The following is a 23,540-nucleotide window of genomic DNA, read 5'->3' on the forward strand; positions in this document are numbered from 1 at the left end:
TTTTGAAGATGCATTCCTGACAATGAGGTAAGTAGTGTCATTAAATTTTGTCATTCTGAGGCATGTGGGGGTCATTTCTCATCAAGAAAGACAACTGCAAAAATCTTACAAAGTGGATTTTACTGGCCCACCATGTTCAAGGACTCACATGCATTCTGCAACACTTGTGAAAATTGTCAAAAGTTGGGATCTATTTCAAAATGTCACATGATGCCTTTAAATCTTATTCTTGTCATTGAGATCTTTGACTATTAGGGTATAGATTTCATGGGTCCATTTCCTCCATCATTTGGTTTCCTGTACATATTAGTCGCAGTAGATTATGTTTCAAAATGGATAGAGGCAATTCCAAGTCGAAACAATGACCACAAAACAGTAATAAAGTTTTTGAAAGAAAATATTATGAGTTGATTTGGAATCCCTCGAGCCATGATAAGTGATGGTGGAACACATTTCTGTAACAAGTCATTTGAGTCTTTAATGAAGAAATATAAAATCACACACAAAGTTGTCACCTTTTTATCACCCTTAGATAAGTGGACAGGTAGAACTTGCTAATAGGGAGATCAAACAAATCTTGAAAAAAACAATGAACTCTAATAGGAAGGACTGGTCTTTAAGACTTAATGATGCACTTTGAGCTTATCGTACTACTTTTAAACCATCATTAGGTATGTCACCTTATAGGTTGGTCTATGGAAAATCTTGTCACTTGCCTGTGGAACTTGAACATAAAGCTTATTGGGTTATTAAAGCTTTCAATTCAAACCTTGATAATGCTAGTCAGCTGTGAAAATTACAAATAAATGAGCTTGAGGAAATAAGAAATGATGCATATGAAAATTCAAGAATTCATAAAACAAGAATCAAAGAGTTTCATCAAAAGAAAATAGTGAGAAAAACATTCAATGTTGGTCAAAAAGTCTTGCTTTATAATTCTCGGCTCCATTTATTTTTTGGAAAACTAAGATCAAGATGGAGCGGTCCTTTTATTGTGAAACATGTGTATCCATATGGGGCCTGTGATATCAAGAATCCAAAGAATGACAATGTTTTGAAGGTAAATGGATATCGTTTGAAAGTTTACTTTGACAATTTTTGAGTTGAAAATGACTCTATTGAATTGAGTGATCATGTATATAAAGATGGATTCTTTTTCTCACATTTTTTTGTGTTTCTTTTTGGTGTGATTTTTTTTTTGCTAGTCTCTCTCACCCCGGTCAAATGGTAGATAACGGTACTCCGTGACTCTTAAGTCGGTTCTTTTAGTTTCCCATGGTAACTGATATCTGTGTATATATTTGTGCAATTCTTTGCTCTTTCTCCTTTCTTTGAATCTCTATTCTCATTTGAAAATGGACACCACTCTTGAAAAATTGAAAAAGTATTTTCCCACTTTGCCTCCAAATGCGATTGCAAAAATTTACGGTGCTAGGTGTGAAAGATTGAGGTTGTTAATGAATCATGGAATTCCTAAAGATATTCGCTGGCTAATTAAAGCAAAGGTCCGATTATCAGGTGAGTCCTCCAATTCTTTCATTTCATACATCCCTGGAACAAATAAAAGCACTTTTGCAAAGAAACGTCGTGCAAAACAATTGAAAGTTTGTCACAGATGTGCCAGACGGACTTGTAATGCAACATGTCGTTCTTTAGGAATGGTATCTATAAACCATGAAGATAAAATACAATTCATTAAGGATGGCATGAGTAAAAGGTCTTTAGATAATCTTCTATTGACTCTTGAGACGCATCCTAGTGAAGATGTGCATCATGCAATTCATGATTTATGGCCACAATTCCATAAAGAACATTCTCGACATAGTTTTGGGAATCTGACTAAAAAATACCCTATTTACCAGTTTTTAAGAAAACTAGATGGGAAGCCTATCCCCGACCCATAGAGGGCGTTTAAGCCGTTCTTAGATGTAAAACCAAGGGAAGATGTGAGCCACAATCACAACTACTTGTACATACACATATTTTCAAAAAAAAAAAAGGAGAAAGAGTGAGACTCCAGCTGGCTTACATATAGGTGGTATGATTGCATTTTCAATTTCTCATCTATAAAATCTTCTCTTCCTTCCCTTCATTTCTACTAAACTCATACATTCAACAAATATAGAAGTGTGTAAAAATGACAGGTTCCTCAAGTCATCAAATAAGAAATATTTGTGTTTTCGGTGGATCCATTCCTAGGAAAGAAAAAGAGTTTTTAGAATCAGCAAATCATCTTGGTCAGGTACTAGCTGAGAGAAAGATTCATTTAGTGTATGGGGAAGGCAACCTTGGGTTAATAAGGGGTTTGTCAATAGTTGCATTTTTAGGAGGTAGTCAAGTTTTGGGGGTCGTCCCCAAAGCTTTAGCAAAAGGGGACATCATTGGAAAAATAATTGGAGAGGAACTACAGGTCTCCACAATGTCTGATCGACTGAATACAATGTTTAACCATGCTGACGTCTTCATTGCCTTACCAAGTGGTCTGGGCACATTGGAAGAGATCTTCATATTTCCTCTTGGGCCCAATAACACATTCACCATAAACCTATAGATTTGTTAAATGTTAATGGTTTTTATGATAATTTGTTGTCTTTTCTTAATCAAGCCGTGGAACAGGAATTTCTAACATCTTCGGCATGACAAATCATAATCTCTGCTGCTACTGTTGAACAATTGATTGACCAACTATAATCTTTCATCCCTGTAATTGATCCCTCCATGAGTCGCATAAATTGGTCAATTATGGAAAGCCGTAAAAGCTTAGATTGGATTTGAGCCTTCGTTTGTGAAACCTTGTGTCTTTTGGTTTTATTAATAGCATATTATTTTATTTTGTTATTTCTTATATTTGTTTAAGTGTGTTTCAGGTTTGTCAGTGTTCGTTGTTTCTGGTGATGTCTTCTATACTCTATCTTTCTACCTTATGACATTGAGGACAATGTCTCGTTTTGGTTGGGGGGAAATGGTAGTAGTTGACATTAAAAAAAAACTAACTTACTAACTGTTTTTGCTATTATTAAAACCATTTGACAAAACTGTTATCACTACAACATTATCCAGTTTTACCGACGGATTAATTCCGTCGGTGACAGCAATGAAATCCGTCGGTGAAAACAATACCGACGGATTCACCGACGGAAGTCATCCGTCGGTATAACAGTCGTCGGTAAAGCTCATTTCCGTCGCTAATTCTGTCGCAAATAAAAAAACCCACACACCGACGGAAATACAGACGGATACGCGCGCGCCAAAAAAATTTCCCCGCGGGAACATTACCGACGGATTTTCCGTCGGTAATGTTAAGGGTAATTCCCGACGGCCTTACCGACGGATTTTCCGTCGGTAATTATGGCATGGCTTGTAATTTTGTTGCAACTCTCTGTGTAATACCGACGGATAATATCCGTCGGTAAAGCCGTCGGGAGTTAAACACCGACGGATAATATCCGTCGGCGATGCCGTCGGTAACGATGGCATGGATGGTAATTGTTCGGCAACTCTCTGTTAAATACCGACGGATAGTATCCGTCGGTATATCCGTCGGTAGGTATTTGAAATATAAAAAAAAATAATTTATTAATTGTAAAAAACCTTAATAAACAAATAAAAATGCATTAAACATTAAAAATGTAAAAGTAATAATATTCATTACAAATTTAATGTGTTTAAAAAACAAAATTAAACTAGAATAGCGGCGGAGCTGGAGGAGGAGGCGGAGGAGGAGGAGGCTGGTTGTTCCCGAGACCAAACGGCCAAAAAGAAGCTGCACAAGTATCGTCACCCATCTTTGATCTCATCTCCATGACTATTTGACGGAGCTCATCATAATTCGTCGAGAGTTGTTGATATTGTTGTTTCAACGCAATGAACTCCTCAGACTGGGTGTTCGATACTGATGGAGAGCTTCCAACAGTTGAGACACTACGAGTCGAACGCAAGTTGTCAGCCGTAGTGTTGGAGAGCCCGTAGACCCTGTTTTTATCGGGTCCACCAGACGATCCCGCCTCCATCCACAAATCTGGATCGAAATCTGGATGGGTCGACGGATTGTCCCCATATCTCTCCCTCAACCGGCTATTATAGGTCTCCTGAAAATTCCATCGGTAAAAAAATCATCAAATGCAATTCAAGATGCAATTCAAGAAAATAATACCTTACAAAATAAAATGAATGAACGAACATACCACGAAGTGCTGAGCACGGTTGTCCACGAACTGCTGCACCCCTTTTTGGCGGTCTTGACTCCGCACATGCGTCTCTAGAAACAGCTCCATTGGACTCGGTTCACGTCCAAGAGACGCAGCCTGTAAGGAAAAAATAGGTTGAAAGTTAAATATATTATAAGGAACGACAAATTAATTAATGATATATTTCAATAAAATTAATCTTACCATCCGCTTTGCATGTGCGCTGAATGGGACGGATCCGCCAGTGTGCGTGGTCACCGAACCATAAATTTGCCGGTTCCGGTTGTCGGCGCCAGACTGTGAGAACCGCTCTGAGGTCACGTGCTCAATATATGTCGTCCATATTTCCCCCGAGATGAATGGCGGTTTGAATTCCTGCCAAACCGCCACCTCATTCCATCCTTCAAGACCGTTATCCCTCGCATGTCTTTTTGATTTTGTTTTGGCGTCATACCAAAAATCACGCAACCTACTTCCATAGTAACAAATTAGAATTTAAAACATTAAATTATAAAACAAAAATAAATATTATTTTTGATGTTACCTAGTTGCCGCGTGATTCTCCCATACCCTCCTCACAACATTGTTGTCCGCCCTATCCCACTCAAATTTGTTCTGTGTATATAAATAATTCATATAAAATAAAAATAGTACAAGATATAAAATTATAAAAATCATTTATTAAAAATAAGCTGGAAATTAAAAATTAACACCGACCTGAAATCGCTTAAACCATGCATCGATATTAGGTTTCCACTCAGGATGTTTGGAAACCTGGCTCCATTGAAACAATGGAATCTCCATCGACGATTTAAACGCCAATGTTATAGTCCTTGCAGCCTCAATGTTTGTAAACCTGAAATTAAATAAAAGTAGTAATAAATATTAATTAGTTGTTCATAAATTACGTTATAAGTATATAAAAAAAAACTAAAACCTAAACAAACTTACATTGAGAGGTCATCCTTCCATTGTGCCTGGTACTTGCGGGTGAATTGACCCCGCTGTGAAGGCACTTCGCTTCTGCGCTGTGAAACCGCGCTAGAAGAGGCAGCATCACAAGTTGGCGTAGTTTCCTCGCCGTGATCAGCACCTAAGGATACGTCCTCCTCGCTGCTAGAAGAACTAGCTGCAACCGTCTTCTGACGACGTGCTGTAGATTTCATTCTACGCATCTACACACATGTATACGAATAATTAACTTCGATTATTTTTAAAAAAAATTCGACAGAGTCTCCCCTGTACTGGGGGGTCCCAAGTTGTCGACAAAATCATATTACACTTCCAATTTTATTTCACATCCCGATCCAATCATCCTGGATCTCAACCCAACTCATCATCATCAACACAACATTTTATTCAATAACATCATATAGAATTACAACTATGAACATTCATTTAATTATTTTATCCTAAATTAAGATAAACTAATAATTAAATGCAATTCTATATATATAAATTAACATTTTTAAAATAAATCAACAATAACAATTATATTTATAAACTAACATTTTTAACATAAATTCAACAATAACAATTATAGCAATACAAACAATAATATCCTAAATTAAGATATACTAATAATTAAATGCAATTCTATATATATAAATTAACATTTTTAAAATAAATCAACAATAACAATTATATTTATAAACTAACATTTTTAACATAAATTCAACAATAGCAATTATAGCAATACAAACAATAATATCCTAAATTAAGATAAACTAATAATTAAATGCAATTCTATATATATAAATTAACATTTTTAAAATAAATCAACAATAACAATTATATTTATAAACTAACATTTTTAACATAAATTCAACAAAAACAATTATAGCAATACAAACAATAATATCAAAACTAAAAAACTAAAATTAATAAATAAAATTAAAAAACTAAAAAACACTACACAACACACAAAATTAAAAAACATTATATCAATTCAAAATAAATTTGGGAATAAAAAATGCTTACCTTAATAATGTGTTGAATTTAAGATTTTATCTACAAACAATATACAAAACAAAGAACACCAAAAAAAATAATCATAATTAAAATAAAAAAAATACAAAGATAAAGAAAAAAAAATACATACCTTTTAAAAATAAATGAGAGAAGAAGAGAAAGGGAGAAGAGAAAGGGAGAAGAGGAGAAGAGAAGTGAAAGGGAGAAGAGGGGGAGAGGGGGAGAAGAGGAGGGGAGAGGAGGGGGAGAGGGAGGAGACGGTGCGGGGGGGGGTGAGCGCGGCGGTATATATAGGTAATTTCCGACGGCACTTAATTGCTGTCGGTGCAATTAATTTCCGTCGGTAATTCCGTCGGAAATTAATTGAAATGCGCACCAAAAAAGTTCGAAAATCCCGCCAAACTTTTCGATCCGTCGGTAGTCCGTCGGAAAGTCCGTCGGTGATGGTGCAGACGGACACGTGTCAGACATGTGCAGGCCGTCGGTAATGCCGTCGGTATTTGACGTCGGTAATGTCGTCGGTGATGGTGCAGACGGACACGTGTCAGACATGCGTGCGGAAAACCCGTCGGTGATGCCGTCGGTATTAGCGTCGGAAAATCCGTCGGAAAGACGTCAGTGAATGTGGCAAAATCCCGTAATTTTTTTGCAACTCTCTGTGAAATACCGACGGGTTAAGTCCGTCGGTATATCCGTCGGTGAAAAGGTAAATTTTTCTTATGTTTTATATGTAACCCTCTCAAAAAATCTTGAATTGCAAACTAAAAAACACACACAACACAATAACAACGGCTGACCCTTAAAGAAGAATAAATATTTCATGTTTCAAATTATTACATTATAAAAATAAGGCTTTTCAATGTGCAAATGTTCTCAAACACGTTCTTTTCAATGTGCATGACGTCAAGGTTATGGCGGAGAAGATTGGTCTTCCAATAAGGAAGCTCCCAAAATATACTTCGCTTCACCCAATTATGGGTCAAACCAAAACCAGGAAACTTCTGCTTACCTGATTGGAGACCAAACACAATTTCACCGTACTCTGACACAACATCAAACAATTCTTCACCGGAAAGACGCGGGGGTGCAACATCATTTTCAACCCTGCCAACAAAGAAATCCTTTCTGTTCTTTCTGTACCTGTGGTTATGTGGCAAGAAACGACGGTGACAGTCAAAAAAAGAAGCTTTACCCCCGTTTGTTAGCGTGAATGCCTTGTTGTTCTCCATACAATATGGACATGCTAGCTTTCCATGCGTGCTCCAACCAGAAACCATTCCATAAGCTGGGAAATCATTGATAGTCCACATCAAAGCCGCTCTCATAACAAAATTTTGTTTCCTCGAGATGTCATAAGTCAAAGCTCCAGAGGACCACAACTGCGTCAACTCATCAATCAACGGACGAAGACAAACATCTATATTCCGCCCCGGACTGCTCGGACCTGGTATGACCATAGATAAAAACATGAACTCCGGCCTCATACACATCCCCGGTGGCAAGTTATAAACCGTCAGTATGACCGGCCAACAAGAATAAGGAGCAGCAAATGACCCGAATGGATTGAATCCGTCTGTACACAACCCAAGACGCACGTTCCTTGATTCAGCTGAAAAGGGAGGATGCATACTGTTAAAGTGTTTCCAGGCTTCACCGTCAGAAGGATGAACCATCACTCCATCAACCGCATGGTGTGATTGGTGCCATGTCATGTGCTCAGCAGTCCTTGGTGACATGAATAACCTCTACAGTCTAGGTGTGATTGGAAAGTATCTAAGTTTTTTATATGCCACGAGAGTCTTCCCTCTACCAGTTCTGGGTTTGTAACGGGAATGCCCGCACGTCATGCACTCGGTCATCTCGGCATTTTCAAGGTAGTATAACATGCAGAAGTTAGGGCATATATCAATTTTCTGGTATCCTAAACCGAGGGGTTTCATCATGGACTTGGCAGCATAGAAGTTCTCTTTCAGCCTGTTCCCTTCAGGTAAAATGCTTCTCGCCCATTCAATAATCTTGTCATAATCGGCCTCACTCAACTCGTGATCTGACTTGATGGTGAACACCTGTGCTACGGCTGATAATTTACTGTGGTTCGTGCAGCCATCCCATAATGGTTCGTCAGAATCTCTCAACAGATCAAAAAACCTTGCTGCATCTGCATTAGGTTCTTCTTCTACGATTGGACATCCCCTGACATTATCTTCACTCATTCTCATTGCATCCATAACCATATTCCTGTAAGGATTACTGTTCTCATTTCCAACTTCATGCATGTTACTAGCACTAGAAGTTGACCCAACCACCTGTTCTTCCATGCTCTCATCAGGAACAAATAGTTCTCCGTGAGCATACCAACACAGGTAATCTTCCATGAACCCTTTGGTTAGAAGATGCATCGTTACAACATCTTGATGCAGAAACTTTAAATTTTTACACTTCCTGCATGGACACCTAATACCGCCATCAGTAAAATTCCTCGGAATAGATGTTGCGAAATTAATAAAACCCTGGACACCGTTACAATAATCCATCCTCCGCAATCCTTGGGGTGAGTTCCGATACATCCATGAACGATCATCCATGACTTCTATTGAACCTCTATAAAACATAACAAAAATATTGGTTTTCCTCGACATTATCCAACAAACTAAAACAACACTTATGTTAAATATTCATTATCAATTATCAACTATCAACGTTCATACATACAAATTTATACATATATAAATTTACAGAATTAATCACAACTTCGAAATATAATTGATAACAATTAAACAAGACACTTAAATAAGCTATTAATTATTTATTTCATCACAACGACACATTTAATTCGGTGTAATTCAAACAAAATTTCAACAATTTACAAACAAATATAATTTGACAAAATCTAAAACAACCTATAACAACTACAAAATTATACATTCATACTACAAGTTTCTTTGACAAATAACAATTAAACAAGTACAAACGTTAACGAAATACATATACTAAAACAATAAAATTCACAATTAAATATTAAAACTAAAAAGGATAGATTTACTTACAAAAAAATGATAAAATCTACAAGAAACGGATATTGTGACCACGTACAAGATATAAGAAACTTGAGTGCTCGTGTTGAGAATAGTGGAGAGTTTGGGATGGGTGTTTGGCTGCAGTTTGGGAGGAGTTTGGGAGGGGAGAGGTGGGATGGGAAAGAAGAAGAAGGAGAAACAGAGGATGAGCGTGTCGGCAGATGGGTGCATATAATGGTTTTTTCCGACGGAATGACTCCGTCGGTGATTCCGTCGGTGATTCCGTCGGTGATGCCGTCGGTGACATCGCCACGTCACTGTACGGCTATCACATTTTGAATCCCTCGGTAATTTCCGTCGGTAAAATCGCCTGACGTCACCATGCCTTGCGTATTTCCAAACGAAATGTATATTTCATCGGTGATGTCGTCGGTATATACCGACGAAATATTTCCGTTGGTATATACCGACGGCATCACCGACGGAATTATTCCGTCGGTATATACCGACAGATTTTGAGATGGAATTATGTCCGTCGGTATAAATTACCGACGGAATATTTCCGTCGGTAATTCCATTGCTTTTCTCCGGTTTTCTGGTAGTGTATTAGGATGGCAGAGTAAGGAGGAATTTTATTAACTCTTGAGACGCATCTTAGTAAATATTCTTATCAAGGTCTATCAGAATACTTATTGAAATATTCAGGTTTACAAACTCTCGCATTTTTATCACTTGATTCTGCTCATATACTCATTTAACAAGTATTCTTAAACCTCCATTTTCACACACACACTTTAACATATAATTGTGGGTTGCATATTGGATTATTACATTATTTATGTTCTTTTGTTAAAGGTAACAACTATGAGAAAAGGATAATATATAGTTTGCAAAAAAAAAAAACAAAAAAAAACAAAATATTGATGATAATAAAAACATAGATAAGTTTGGTTTTGTAGCTTCTCTAACCTAAGCAATTAAGTCTGAAGGGGTGTTTTAACACCTAATACCCTAAAGTCAACTAACTTGGGAGCTATTGACCCAATGCTTGTTATATGGGTTAAGGAGAAAAGCTTAAGGGAATCAAACATTGCACTATCTACGTATCAGTATCTGCAACCCGAGTTACTAAGCTCGTAGGGGTGTCTCAACACCTAATGCCCTAAGACCAACTGGTCTAGGAGTCATTAGCCGAAAGCTCATTACATAGGTTAAAGATGCATTGTGTTTTAAGTTATATGTATATATACTTAAAAAAAGAAAGATAATAATCCTAACCCAAGGAAGTTAACCTTAGAAAAATATTAGAACATAATATTGTTTTCTTCCAATAAAAGCCCCATCATCTATGTTTTCATACATTAAGCACATAAAAACAAGGTTTATTAATATCTTGTTTCAACAGTATGCAGCAGATATATAAATTTAATGAGTTTGTTTATTTGGATAGATTAATGAAAGTTGAATGATGAATGTCTTGCTTTGTGAAACTTGCAAATTGTTTTTCTATTTTAATATTTTGATTACTAGGGACTAGTAATAAGCTTGTTGGGGGGTGATTAGTACTTAAAAGTGCATTTTTATCAAGGTTTTATATCATTATTTTTGCACTTGAAGTATCAATAACTTCTTAACTAGAGCATGTTTTATAATAACAAGTCTGATAATATAAGATACCTTTAATTTATGATAAATGTTCATTTTAAATGCAGGCCTATCACATAAATCAAAGAATTGATTGATGAGTTTAATCACTGAAATTGAGAAGATAAAGATAGGGCTAAGCTTACAAAAAAGATGCTGGTTGAATTCAAATTGGAACACCATTCGGTTATTGGATCATAACTGGAGCTGTAGAATTTGGATTTAAGTCTGGTTTATATGGATAGAAAGCTAAGACATAGACCTAAAACGTTCATGAGAGTCCAAGATTTAAAAGGATCGTTTTCAAGTTCAAATTGTAGCAACAACAGAGAAGTCGGAATCTGTCCTTCAGCCCAGACATTGTTCAGTGTTCAGCCCATATCTCGAGTTCTAGAAGTCCAAATGACCTCATTCTTGTTTTTTTGGAAAGCTGAGACAATTCCCTAGAACTTTCATGAAGACTATCTGTTCAAATTTTGATGTTAGTAATAACGTTTTCTGCAGACAAGAAGATAAGGCTGGTTACCAAGTCAAGAGGTGGCCACCCACTCAACAATTAATCATCAAATCAATAGTTCCGAATTTTGGCCTATAAAATGAGGCATTTGCCATGCATTTTGGCATCTTAGTTTTTAGATCAAGATCATGTTCTTGCTCTCTCTCTTTATATTTTTGTAATGCTTAAGTTTTGGCTTTCCTTAATCTCTTGTTTATGCTTTTCATTTTCTTTACTATACTTATATAATTATGTTCTTGTCTTGTTTATCTATGTTTCTCTTATTCATAATGTTCAGCTAAGTTTATTATGTCAAGGTGAAAAGGTTACACTAATAGTGTAAGAATAAGTATAGTATAAACTTAACATGGACTTTAATGTTTGATACTAACATGTTTTGTATTTATTATCTTACTCACTCTTAATACCTTGCTTGTTAAATGGTTAATCTAGATTTGTGTTGAAAAACCCTTGGTACAACAAATACTTGGCACTTTCATATCCCAACTTCATGGTATAACCGACACCTGTGCTATGAAAGGAACTTGATTTGTTGTTAACATAAGTTATCACCATGAATACCTGATAATATTTACAAGTATTCCCATTACTCGAATAAGATAATTAATGTAATCATGTTAACAATTTATAATCCGAGTGGAACCTCCTTTGTGTGTGGTTTCCAGTCAAGTAATAAAAAGAGTTTATACTATATTTATTTGAAATATCATTAGTGGATCCTCTAACCTTGACAATTGTTTTATATTTGTTTAAATCCTTACATCATTATCACATCTCAAAGCTCTTTTCAAATCTTTTCTTTTATTTATAATTCTATATAGTTCACCTTCCTGTGGTTCGACCCTGGTCTTGCCGGGTTATTTATTACTTCGACATTCCTGCACTTGGGATAAGACATCAATCTTTTGGTCGTGTCAACGACCCATTTTTTCTTTCTTTAGAGGAGGCCGACAACGGTTCTAGGGCTTAGGTTATGAAGCCCATTTCATGTCATTGGGCTGAGCCTTTCAAATGTTTAGGGTTGTGTTTGTTTAAACTAAAATTTTACAAAGAAAAACTATATTCTTTTTATCCTGATGAAGTGTTTGGAAAACACATCCTAATCAATTTTTAACAGTTTTATTTGCTGAATTTTTTGTGATTTTGTCAAACAAACCCTCAAATAATATTTTTTTAAATCTAGAAAGATTTAGGGACCATTTTAAATTTATTTATGGACCCTCGCGTGTTTTCCAACCATTTTATTTAATATTTAGGCTATAGACTTATACTGTAAAATACTTGTTTTTCTTCAAATTTCATTAAAAATACAAAAACAAATAAAAAATCCTTATTTTAAAAAATTACAGAAAAAATAAGTTTTTATCTATATGTATATGGCCAAGTCTCTTAAAAATAAAAATAAAAATCATATTTGCATAAATAATAATAAAAAAAATATGACGTGATTTAGCATCCTTAAATATAAAAATTCAAGAAAAATAGTTTTGTTGATATCTTTAAATGCATTTTGGATTTAATATCCAATTTATAAAATCTATGAAAACTTGGCCTACTTTTTTAAAATACCAAAAAATATTATTTTTTTGTTTGGATATCAAGGATTACAAACTTATACGTAAGATGTATTCTTGATATTAAAAGAAAAATGTAAAAGAATATGTTTTGACATTAGAACGATTAGGTTTTAATCTAATAATATAAGGACCTCCTTACCAAGAAGGACTTTTCTTAAACCTTAGACATACCAATGGTTAGAAAATATAACAATATCTTAGTTTATATCAGATAAACAAACAATGCATCTTACCTTAAGTAAGAAGTATTAGAGGTGATACGTCCTCCCTATACACAACTAGTCCTCTTATCCAAAATATGAGATCAATTAAAGTTTTTAGTGACCAAAATACTAGGTGGTGACTCCAATCCATTTTTTTATAAGAAACAAGAATTCATTATTCTTTCCACCAATCACCACAAAGAACCTGGTCCAAGAGGATAATTGTCGTGACGCTGTACACATGTGATAGTGTGTGTAAGAGGAAATTCTCTTAATTTGGTTCTTCATTGAACTACTCTGACTTACCAAAGAATTGACCAAGCTTCATGGTGTCCTCCATACTTCTTTTTATGTCTCTTTATAGGCATTACGTGGGGGGTTTTCAGTTACTTGTAGTCTTTGTACCTCGGTGCAGGTTATTGTTGTGTCAGTCTCAAAGCTTGAATTTAGTTGTTTTAGGAAAGATTAATTTGATTGTGGGTTTTTGAATCTTTATATCCACAAGGTTTGCATTAGTTGATATCAAAGCAAGGATCTAAAATCATGTTATATCCCTTTATCTTTTAGTTTCCAAGTTATTTAATTATTGTCGTCATCTAGAACCTTGTATTTTCATAATTCTTTTATCATGTCTTTATATCATTCATATTTCACATAAATTCGTTTTACTATTCATGATTTAGTATTTGTTGTTTTATATTGATAGTTTTTAGTTTTTATTACTTCTTGAGTCTTTCATATTATTTTGGATTGTGCTATTAACTGGTTAATTTTTTTGATTTGTTGTGAATCAGTTCCTTAAGGAACCGAGTTTTTAAGATTTAGTGGTGAAAGGTGAACTTATTGTAGTGAAAAGTAAAAAATTTATGTGAAACACGAGGGGAGTAACATTTATTAAGTGTAAACGTATGAGGGAGTGTGTGATGATATATTTCTCTTGCTACTAACATGATTTTTATATCTTGACGATGCCTACCAAAAGTGGATCACCACCGTCAAAGGATAGAAATACTTTAAAATGAGGTTATTTGGGTATGAAACAACAATTGCAATTGATGAACACGAGGTTTGGAGAGGTGATGAATGAGATGGCTGGATTAAGAACCAAAGTAGCTAACTTTTCAGATGGGTCAGGTCGTAGAGGTCCTGCGGATAGAAAACATGTGGTGAGATGAGTTGTTTCACCATTAGTGGAGTCTACAATCAAAATATAGATGAGGAGGTCAATGATTTTGATCATGATTATGATGCTAGGTTTCAGCAACATAGAAACCATAGACATAAGGGAGTTTAGCCACAAGGACATTTTAACCATAGAAGAGCATACCAAGAGGATAGTTTTCTTAATGAGTTGGACAAAAATTTAGAGAGTATTAAGATGAAAATCCTGGCTTTTCAGGAAAAAAATGATCTTGAAGATTTGAAGTGTAAGAAGAAAGTGAAGTTAATTTCTTATTATCATCGATACTCTAAAAGAAAGAAAGTAAAACTTGTTACTATTGAGTTTAATCACTATGTTATTATTTGGTGGGATCCAATTGCTTTAAGTAGAAAAAGAATTTGAGAGAGACCTATAAGGATTTGGGATGAGGTGAAATCGATCATAAAAAAATAGGTTTGTTTATGGACATTATTATAGAGAACTATTTCAAAGATTGTAGAGTTTGTTTCAAGGGTTTAAAAGTGTTGATGATTACCACAAGGATATGAAAATTCTCATTATTAATGCTAATGTTGTGGAGGATAGAGAAGCTATAATGACAAGGTTTATGAATGGTTTGAATAGAGAAATAACTAATGTGGTTAAGTTGCCATATTTTATTGAGATAAAAGATATGGTTCACATGGCTACTGAGGTAGAGAGGCAGTTGAAAAGAAAGAGTTGTATTCATCAAAGAGCTAATTTGGTTCCTTTTCCACTTGGAGACCAAATTATAGGAGAGAGGGAGTTGCCCCAACAAAGCTGAATATCATGGGAAACAAAACCAAACCACCTAAAACCATGAAGAAATATTTGGCCATTGTTGTCCAAGGTAAATCCAAAACTCCAACTAATCATAATTGTAATATTAAGTGTTTTAGATGTCCGAGAAATGGATATATAACTTTACAATATCTAAACAAAAGGGTTATGATTATGAAAGAGCATGGGAAGACTAAATTCAAAGGTGAAAAATCTAAGGAGGATGAGATGTCACCACTTGAGGATTGTAGTGATGCTGAGTATTCAGCCGATGAAGAGACTTTGATGATTAAAAGATCACTTAATGTTTAGATTAAGAATCATGATGTGAAGCAATAAAAATAGAACATCTTTCATACTAGATGTCATATAAGTAACAATGTATGTAGTATGATGATTAATAGTGGTTGTTGTGCTGATATTGCTAGTGTTACACTTGTTAAAAAATTAAATTTGAATACTATTAAGCATGAAAGACCTTAAACACTTTAACCGTTATATGAATGTAGAGAAGTCAGAGTTACTAAACAGGTTTTGATTTATTTTCAGATGGAAAGTATAAGGATGAGGTATTGTGTGATGTGATTTCTATATATGTTACTCATTTACTGTTAGGGCATCCTTGGAAATTTGATAGGAAGGTCAAACATGATGGGTTTAAGAATAGATATTCTTTTGAAAATGATGAAAAAACTTTCACAGTTATACCATTGTAACCTAAATAGGTTTATGAAGATCAATTGAGACTAAAAAAGAAAGGTGAAGCCAAAAATTCAAAATAACCACGTAAGGATGTGAGGAAGAGAGAAACTTATAGGAGCCTTAAGAGAATGGTTTTGGCCAAGATAGAAAGAAATGGGAATTCAGCTGAGAGAGGAGAAAAGAAAATAGGAGAAAAGAGGAAAAAGGTGAGAAAAGAAGAGTGAAAAAAACAATATGTTAGCTTTTATACAAAAGAAAATGAGATTAAGACTGCTTATTTTTCTAACATGTCTATGTTTTTACTTATATATATGAAGACATATTTTAACGCTAATGAACTTGTTCCATATATTGTTTTGTATTCAAATGTTTGTCATTATTTTCAAAGTCACAACATATCATTGTTTTGTATCCATAATGTCACCACTACATGCAAGTTAATATAATTATTTTAATTTGTATGATTTCTTGTACAACAAAATATAAATGATATTAGGATTAATACCCCTAAAAGTATTATATCAAATATGAATCTATGTACCGAATTAAAACTTATCAAATCCCATTAATTGTTTATAAAATTATTTCTTAATTAAAATTGAAAAATAAAACATGAAAAGATCAAGGATGGCATGAGAAAAATAAAATTAAATATTAGTGAATAAATGAAGTATTAATCAATATAAAAATATCAAGTTTTAACCAGAAAAAACATGATTAAAAGATAATAATAATAAGGGTATGAATTACACAACTCAAATGACCATTAATTTCAATATGTTTTAGATAATAGCTTAAACTAAAATTTCTAACATGAGTTTTTAATTGGTTTAAACAAAAACTATTAACAACAAATATGACAAAATAAATTTGCATTGATTTTTTTTTTTTTTTTGGTTAAAAAACCCTTCCTTGGGTTTGTAGGATGAACTTAATTCTTTTTAATTCAGTTAATCATAAGAAAAACACCAAATACTATTACTAAAGTAATTAATAGAGTACATTATGTATTTAATCCAATTCAAGAATCAAATTCTAGAAGTTTGGTTACCCTTCAAAGTATTCATATAAAACAATATATATATATATATAAAAAAAAAAAGGGACGTCTTGACAAGGGGTTTTGATTAAAGGGATACCATTTCTATCCTTATTTCAAATCATTAAGATTTTTTTAGATATTTATTTTGTTTCCTTGAATTTTTATGCAATAAAAAACATAGCTAGAAATATATATTTTGATTTTTATAAAGTTTATCATTCTTATATTTTTTAATATACTCACGTCAATATTATCAATTCATTACTTTCTCTATTAAAACTTGTTTTTTTAATTATAATAAGTTATTATTTAAAAGAAAATAGTTATGATAAAAATAAATGTTCAAAAGAGAGAGAACACATTAATAAGATAAATGAATTTTGATTAAAGAGATACCTTTCTTATTTCAAATTATTAAAATATTTCTTGATATTTATTTTAATTACTTTTAATTTTTATGCTATAAACAACATAGCTAAAATGGATATATTTTTTGTGAAAAAATATATTAAAAATTATAATTTTTTATATTGGATTTAAATTATTAATTTTAAAAAAACCCATATTTATTGATCAATAATTAAATGAAAAAATTATAGAGCCTTCAAAGACAGGAGATTAAATATTTTCACTTGCTTTAATATTTCAGCTTCTTGTCTTAATTTTTAGTTAGTGTGAACAATTCTTTATATAATTTATATGCTCATGTAATTTATAAAACAGGCAAAATTTTCCAATTTTGAATTAAATCTTTTTATGAAACAAAAAAGATGCATTTACAATGTATACACATTTTTGTTTCCGTTAGAAATTAGCTTGTGATTTTAGTGGCATTAATGCAATTGCACATACAATACATGATGGATCCTTATCCCAACAGTGCATCAATTCTATTAATATCATACTTAAAGCCTCAGGCCCAATGTGAATTATATGCTCTAAATCATACTTAAAGCCTCAGGCCCAATGTGAATTATATGCTCTAAATCATACTTAAAGCCTCAGGCCCAATGTGAATTATATGCTCTAAATCATACTTAAAGCCTCAGGCCCAATGTGAATTATCCTACTCAAGCCCAGCTAAAACGACCTCAGCCTGTATATATTTATTAGACCATGCATGGGCTTTACTCTTCTGCCCTCGCCAATCATTAAATTAAAAAGAAAAACTAAAGACCTGTTCAATACCATAAAATCTTCTCCCTCTTTTTTTATTTTTTATTTTTCTTCTCTAATAAGAAATTAAAAACATGTATTCCCTTGTTGAAAACGGAGAACAAGATTTTCACCAAAAAAATAATAAATACATCAAAGCTATAGCTATTTCTATATATATATAAAAATAGAAACCATAATTTAAATTATCTTAAACCATAAAAACTAAAAATGCTTTCGAAAGAAAGAGGGAGGAAAAAAAAAAAAAAAAGTCCGTAATCAACTCTATTAATTAATAATATATACCTTTGCCTTTCATGTAAAATAAAGCCATTCTTTTTCGCAATCGTCAATGGAGAATAGATTCCAGAGCCAATAACTTCCAGGAATAATCATTCATACCTACAAAACACACTGCCATATATTAGTCCCTTAGTCTTAAATAGTTTCCCTCTCACCTTCAAAATCAATTTAAATCACCATGCCTTTTAAAAAAAGATTACAGGAAATCATTTCATTATTTGATAATGTCACGGCCCGCAGCATCATGAACGACATGTCTGCTTTCTAAGGGTTTGTTGAAAAAAGAGTTTGGAAGTAATCATAAAATTATGATTATGAGTTTAGAAGTCGCCACATAGTATTATAATTACTAGAAAACCTATGATCTATGAGAATTTGGGTAAGAAACTGGTTATGCAAAAGAAAGACATATCACCTCTTATGCACCCTACATAAGGTAACACCCCGGCTACAACTTCTATGAAGAAACCCTCCCTGAATTTTATTGTCTTTAGGCCTAAATCCTCTTAGAAATCAAGGAGATAAATCTACTCAATTTTCCATCAATGAATTAAATGCATCTTCAATTATCCTCATTCCCCTTTTCTCTCTCGAGATAGCTAATCCCACACCATATATATGACAACCTTCCTAAATATGACCTCCCAAGGCTATTTATACTAATTTTTCCCTTCTTTTTTTTTTTTTTTTTTGCAAGGTGGTCTAGAACCACTTCAAAAACACATGCATATTTTTTGTGTTTATGATTTTCTACATTTCACAAATATAACACGCCATAGACCATACATATACCTCATAAACTCCTTTCCACTCTTCATGACCTATAAAACCAATTTACACAATTCTCATATCATCAAATTATCTTATTTCCTTGTTAGTAAACTTTCCACCACACCTAATTCACTTATAATTTTCATACGAAATCTCAAAACTCGCCCTACTAATTCCTATCTCGGTCAAACTTGACCCTAATGGAACTAAGGGTTCCTTCTCCTTCTTAGGTGATAACTTTCCTTTCTAGCTATCATTCACATTACAACAACACATCATAAACAATTTAATAAGAAAAATCATAAGTTATACCCCTCTCATTTACCCTCCCAGTGACCAACCACCTTGACCTTTTTTGCATTGATTTTTCTTTATTGTCCTTACATAATTTCACATTCAAAGTAACCTACAGCACTCTAATTGATTTAATTCTAGGTAATTTTGCATTTCCCCCAAAATATATTCAAGAACCCTAATTCTCAATTCAAGAAAGTTGCACAATTTCAACCAAATTGAAGCTTAATTTGTAAAATTGAGTTTAGGACTCCTCACTCAAGGGAAATCTAAACTTCACTTCTTAATTGATTGAAAATTTTTAGCTCCTTTCTCCTTACATGTAGTCGGCCACCCACCCCTTTTCTTCTCATAAGTTCCACACTTGTTTCTTGTAATTTCTCTTGTTAAATGATGTTTTTCTCCTACCAACTTATCTAAGACTTATAAAGTTTGCTAAGTTTTGGTGTTTCTCTCTCAAATTTTGATGAAAAATCTGAAAATCTCTTCTTTTTTTTTTATGTGCTGCTAGTTTTTAAAGGAGAAGAAATGGGGTATTTATAGCCCCATTTCTTCTTAATTACACTTTAACCCCATCTCTATTTTTTTTTCACAATTTGAGCCACATTCCTTATGTCTTTCATATTTTTTTTAATTGCATTATTATTATAATTTCAATTATAATTAAGTTTTTTGTATAAGTTTGTTCTCAGGGTTTTACATACTATGTATTTTTGCTTTTTTTATATTTTGGTCCTTATAGCTTTTACTCAATTATAAAAATTCATATTCTTCACGTTTTAGTCCCTTGATGTTCAAAGAGAAGAGAGAAAGTCACCGGACAAAGATGAGGCAAGAGAGATTTCAAATGGCCATATTACAACAATTAAAAAAAAAATGATGATCTCGGTGTTTGTAGGTTTGTTTTCATGAGGATGGTTCCTTGGAGGTGGTTTTGCATTTTTAATCATACCGTAAAATATAGATTCGAGCTTGAAATGTTTTTTCGAGTTGATTTTGATGTTTTAGGTATATTGGAGGGTGTTTTAGGGTTATTAGTGAGCATTATTGAGCTTTGTAAGATGATTTTTAAATATTTTTAGGTAAAACTATGTTGAAATTTAAGCTTTTGAGGTTTAAATATGCTACAACTTGATTCTTTTTCAAATATGTTAGACCATGATTTTTCAGGTACATTTGATAATTGACAATTAAACTAGGTTACAATACGTTACCTACCTAGTCAAACGACAAGTCATCACCGGGAGTTAAAAAAACATGCAGATTTTTTATTTAAAAAAAATGGTGATTAGCCTTTTTTTTAAATGTCGGGCACTTGGTCCTGACCTTTTAGTTTTTTTACTTAATTATTTTATATTTTAAAATAAAATATTTTTTAATTAATATTATTACAATCAAATTTAAAAAATCATCCAATTAAGCTTTACTTTTCAACTAAGATTGGAATTTTTTAATGATAATATTTTCAATTAATTTATAAAAACTTTTTTTATAAATTTAATATGCATAAGGTTTTTAGGACTTTGCTCATTAATATTCAGCAAGGATAATTCTTTTTTAGTTTTTTATGATATATTTTATATAATTTTCTTAAACTAATTATTTTTTAATTTCTTTTTATACCATTGCATCATAATTATCACAACATGATTTTTTGTTTTTCATTGAAATTTTATTTTTATATGATGCTAAGTTTTTATTTGAAGAATCATTCCTCTAATAAAAAGGACATGTTTTGCTAGAAGAAAAACATGAATAAGGAAGGAGGGTTTTGGCTAAAGAAATTTTTTCTCATTGATTTAAATCATTTGAATTCTTATGAATGTTTATTTTAATTGAATTAGGTTTTCATTTAAAAAAACCATACTATTTATAAAACAAATATGTGTTTTTTTCAAAACAAAAAATAAATGCATTGATAAAAATATATATATGATTTTGACCAAAAAAAAATTCTTTATAATTTAAATCATTGAGATTCTTAAAAAAATATTTATTTTGATTATCATAGAATTAAATAGAGTAGATTTTAAAAATTACTCCACAACCATACAACCATAGGGGAAAATAGAATCCTCTATGTTAAAGTAGTATTCTTATATTTCTTATCATGTACCACATAATATGATGGTATAATCCTATATACCAAAGCAACACTTGCTAAAGTAGAATTTAGCATCATTTAATTAATATTTAAAAAAAACTAGAAAACAAGGCTAATTGACTTGTCTTGCTTTAACTATTTTTTTTTCTTTCTTTCATTCCTTTTTCACGTGGAAAAGTAACATTTCATAAATGTTTTTTTATATTTGATTAAAACAAAATAATAAAACTTATAGTTTTATAACATGTAACCAATAAATGATTTTAATATAAATTAATATCATGGAGAAACATATACAAGTGTGTGTGTGTGTGTATATATTTGTTTTGTCAATCAAATAATTTAAAATTATTTGACTAATAAACAAACATTAATAAAAGCAATATATATAATAATAATTCAAATATAATTTGCGTAAAGTAAATATTTAATAAATTATTAACTAAACTAGCTTTTCAATATAAATAAACTAGTTTATTCTTGTACTAATTTACACATAATTTGTTGGACTTTCGATTCCATCAAGAACCAAAGATGAAGCAAATATTTGGCCTTTCAATGGAAAACAAAAACTAAAAATGGCATGGTTAATTCTTCCAAACTTGCATTAAAGTTTCTACTTGTTTCTTCGATATTAACTTGATTATGGCTTACTACAAGTCTATTAATAATTATTGGGATCACCTTTTCTAGGACATGAAGTCACAACTTGCAAGCTGATATGAACGATGTTAAGTTTGAATTTAGTCTTAAAATATTTGCTAATTAATTTTGCGAGATAAGTGCATCTCTCAAATCGTACTTCAGAACGAGCTTAAGTTTTACAGGGAAATACCAGACACATGGATCTATATTTTGGTAAAATTTCAGGTCAAATAAAGTTTGAGAACATATTATTTCAGAGGGGCGAAGGTTACTAAACAAATCTTGTTAAATCTGCTAGACTAGATATTTATGTATTATTTAAGACATATATGGAGCTACAGGTGGACGTTTGATGCAATTCATGTTGGGTTGGAAACTAGACACTACAAGCTTTTCAACTATCTATGGTAGACCCAATAATTCATTCGGATGAGAGAGAACGGCATGTTTGAAGTCAAGGCTGAAAATCTATCAAGAATTTGTGAAAATTATAGATTCGGGTTACAAGAAAGAATTTTGGCATGAAAACTTTGTTTTTATTATTTTATTTATTTATTTAATGTTGAATAATTATTTTTTAATTTGGGTTTGTTTTGGTCCATTAGACATTGTTTAGTTCATTATTGAACTTATGTTAGTTCATTACTAGTGGAGGTCCATTAGCTTGCAACCCAAAAATGATTCATTAGGATTAGTTAGAGGAGAGATTATATCATGTTTTTTTAGCTGTAAATTTCAGCATCAAGTTGGAGAATAAATGTGAGTATTTTTTTTGTTTGTTAGTGGTAAAACATTTCTTTGTATGGACAAATATCTTTTTCTTCTATTTGTTTGTGGCAAAACAATATTTCTTTACATAGACAAAATCATTCACTGATTTATTAAAGATTAACTGGTTTCGTAGTATCATTCACATACTTAAAGTTTTTAGATACAAAGTTATTTTTGGATCCAAGTTTTTTTTTCAATACCTTTAATTTTTAGATACAAAATTATCTCTAAATTAAGATTTTATCAAATTTAATTTTTAATTTTTCAAGTTATTATTTATTTTATTGGTAATTGATTTTGACCATACAATGAATACAGAATGTTGTCATACCACAGAGAAACAGAAAACTGATTGCTAACATTAGTAGTGTTATGGGCAGACGTGCCATCAATTCCCTAAGAAATAAATTAGATTTGGAAACTCAAGTAAGTGTACAGATCAAGTGAATGCACCGAAAGTCAACTTTGGGTTGTTGGCTGATTTCGAGAAAAAAAAATTGCCATTAGGTACTTTAGGTCAACTTATACATTACATTAACTGAGATGCCAGTGTACACATTTATGATTTGATGATTTTAGAAAAATACAAGCTAAGAAACCTAAAAAAATAAAAACAATTTTTTTTTTTCTTGATTTTATGATTGGGTGAGATTAATGTCATTTAATTAATGATT

At 32.3% G+C, this 23,540-nt stretch overlaps 1 protein-coding gene across 1 annotated transcript; it reads right to left on the reverse strand.

The window, feature by feature from the left end:
- Positions 1 to 3,592: 3,592 nt before the first annotated feature.
- LOC127905507 (uncharacterized) lies at positions 3,593 to 4,466 on the reverse strand. The gene is made up of 3 exons (XM_052454256.1): positions 4,392 to 4,466; positions 4,185 to 4,304; positions 3,593 to 4,088 (listed from the first exon to the last, which is right to left on the reverse strand). The coding sequence occupies exons 1-3, from the start codon at positions 4,392 to 4,394 to the stop codon at positions 3,684 to 3,686; spliced, it is 528 nt and encodes a 175-aa protein (XP_052310216.1). The 5' UTR covers positions 4,395 to 4,466; the 3' UTR covers positions 3,593 to 3,683.
- Between the last annotated feature and the right edge of the window lie 19,074 nt (positions 4,467 to 23,540).

This window comes from Populus trichocarpa, chromosome 6 (genome assembly GCF_000002775.5).
Source record: "Populus trichocarpa isolate Nisqually-1 chromosome 6, P.trichocarpa_v4.1, whole genome shotgun sequence".
NCBI classification, from domain to species: Eukaryota; Viridiplantae; Streptophyta; class Magnoliopsida; order Malpighiales; family Salicaceae; genus Populus; species Populus trichocarpa.

Coding starts and splice junctions, on each gene's coding strand:
- LOC127905507 (XM_052454256.1), bottom strand. Junction 4,089..4,184: donor ACCGTGCTCAGCACTTCGTG/GTATGTTCGTTC, acceptor TGGAATTTTCAG/GAGACCTATAATAGCCGGTT.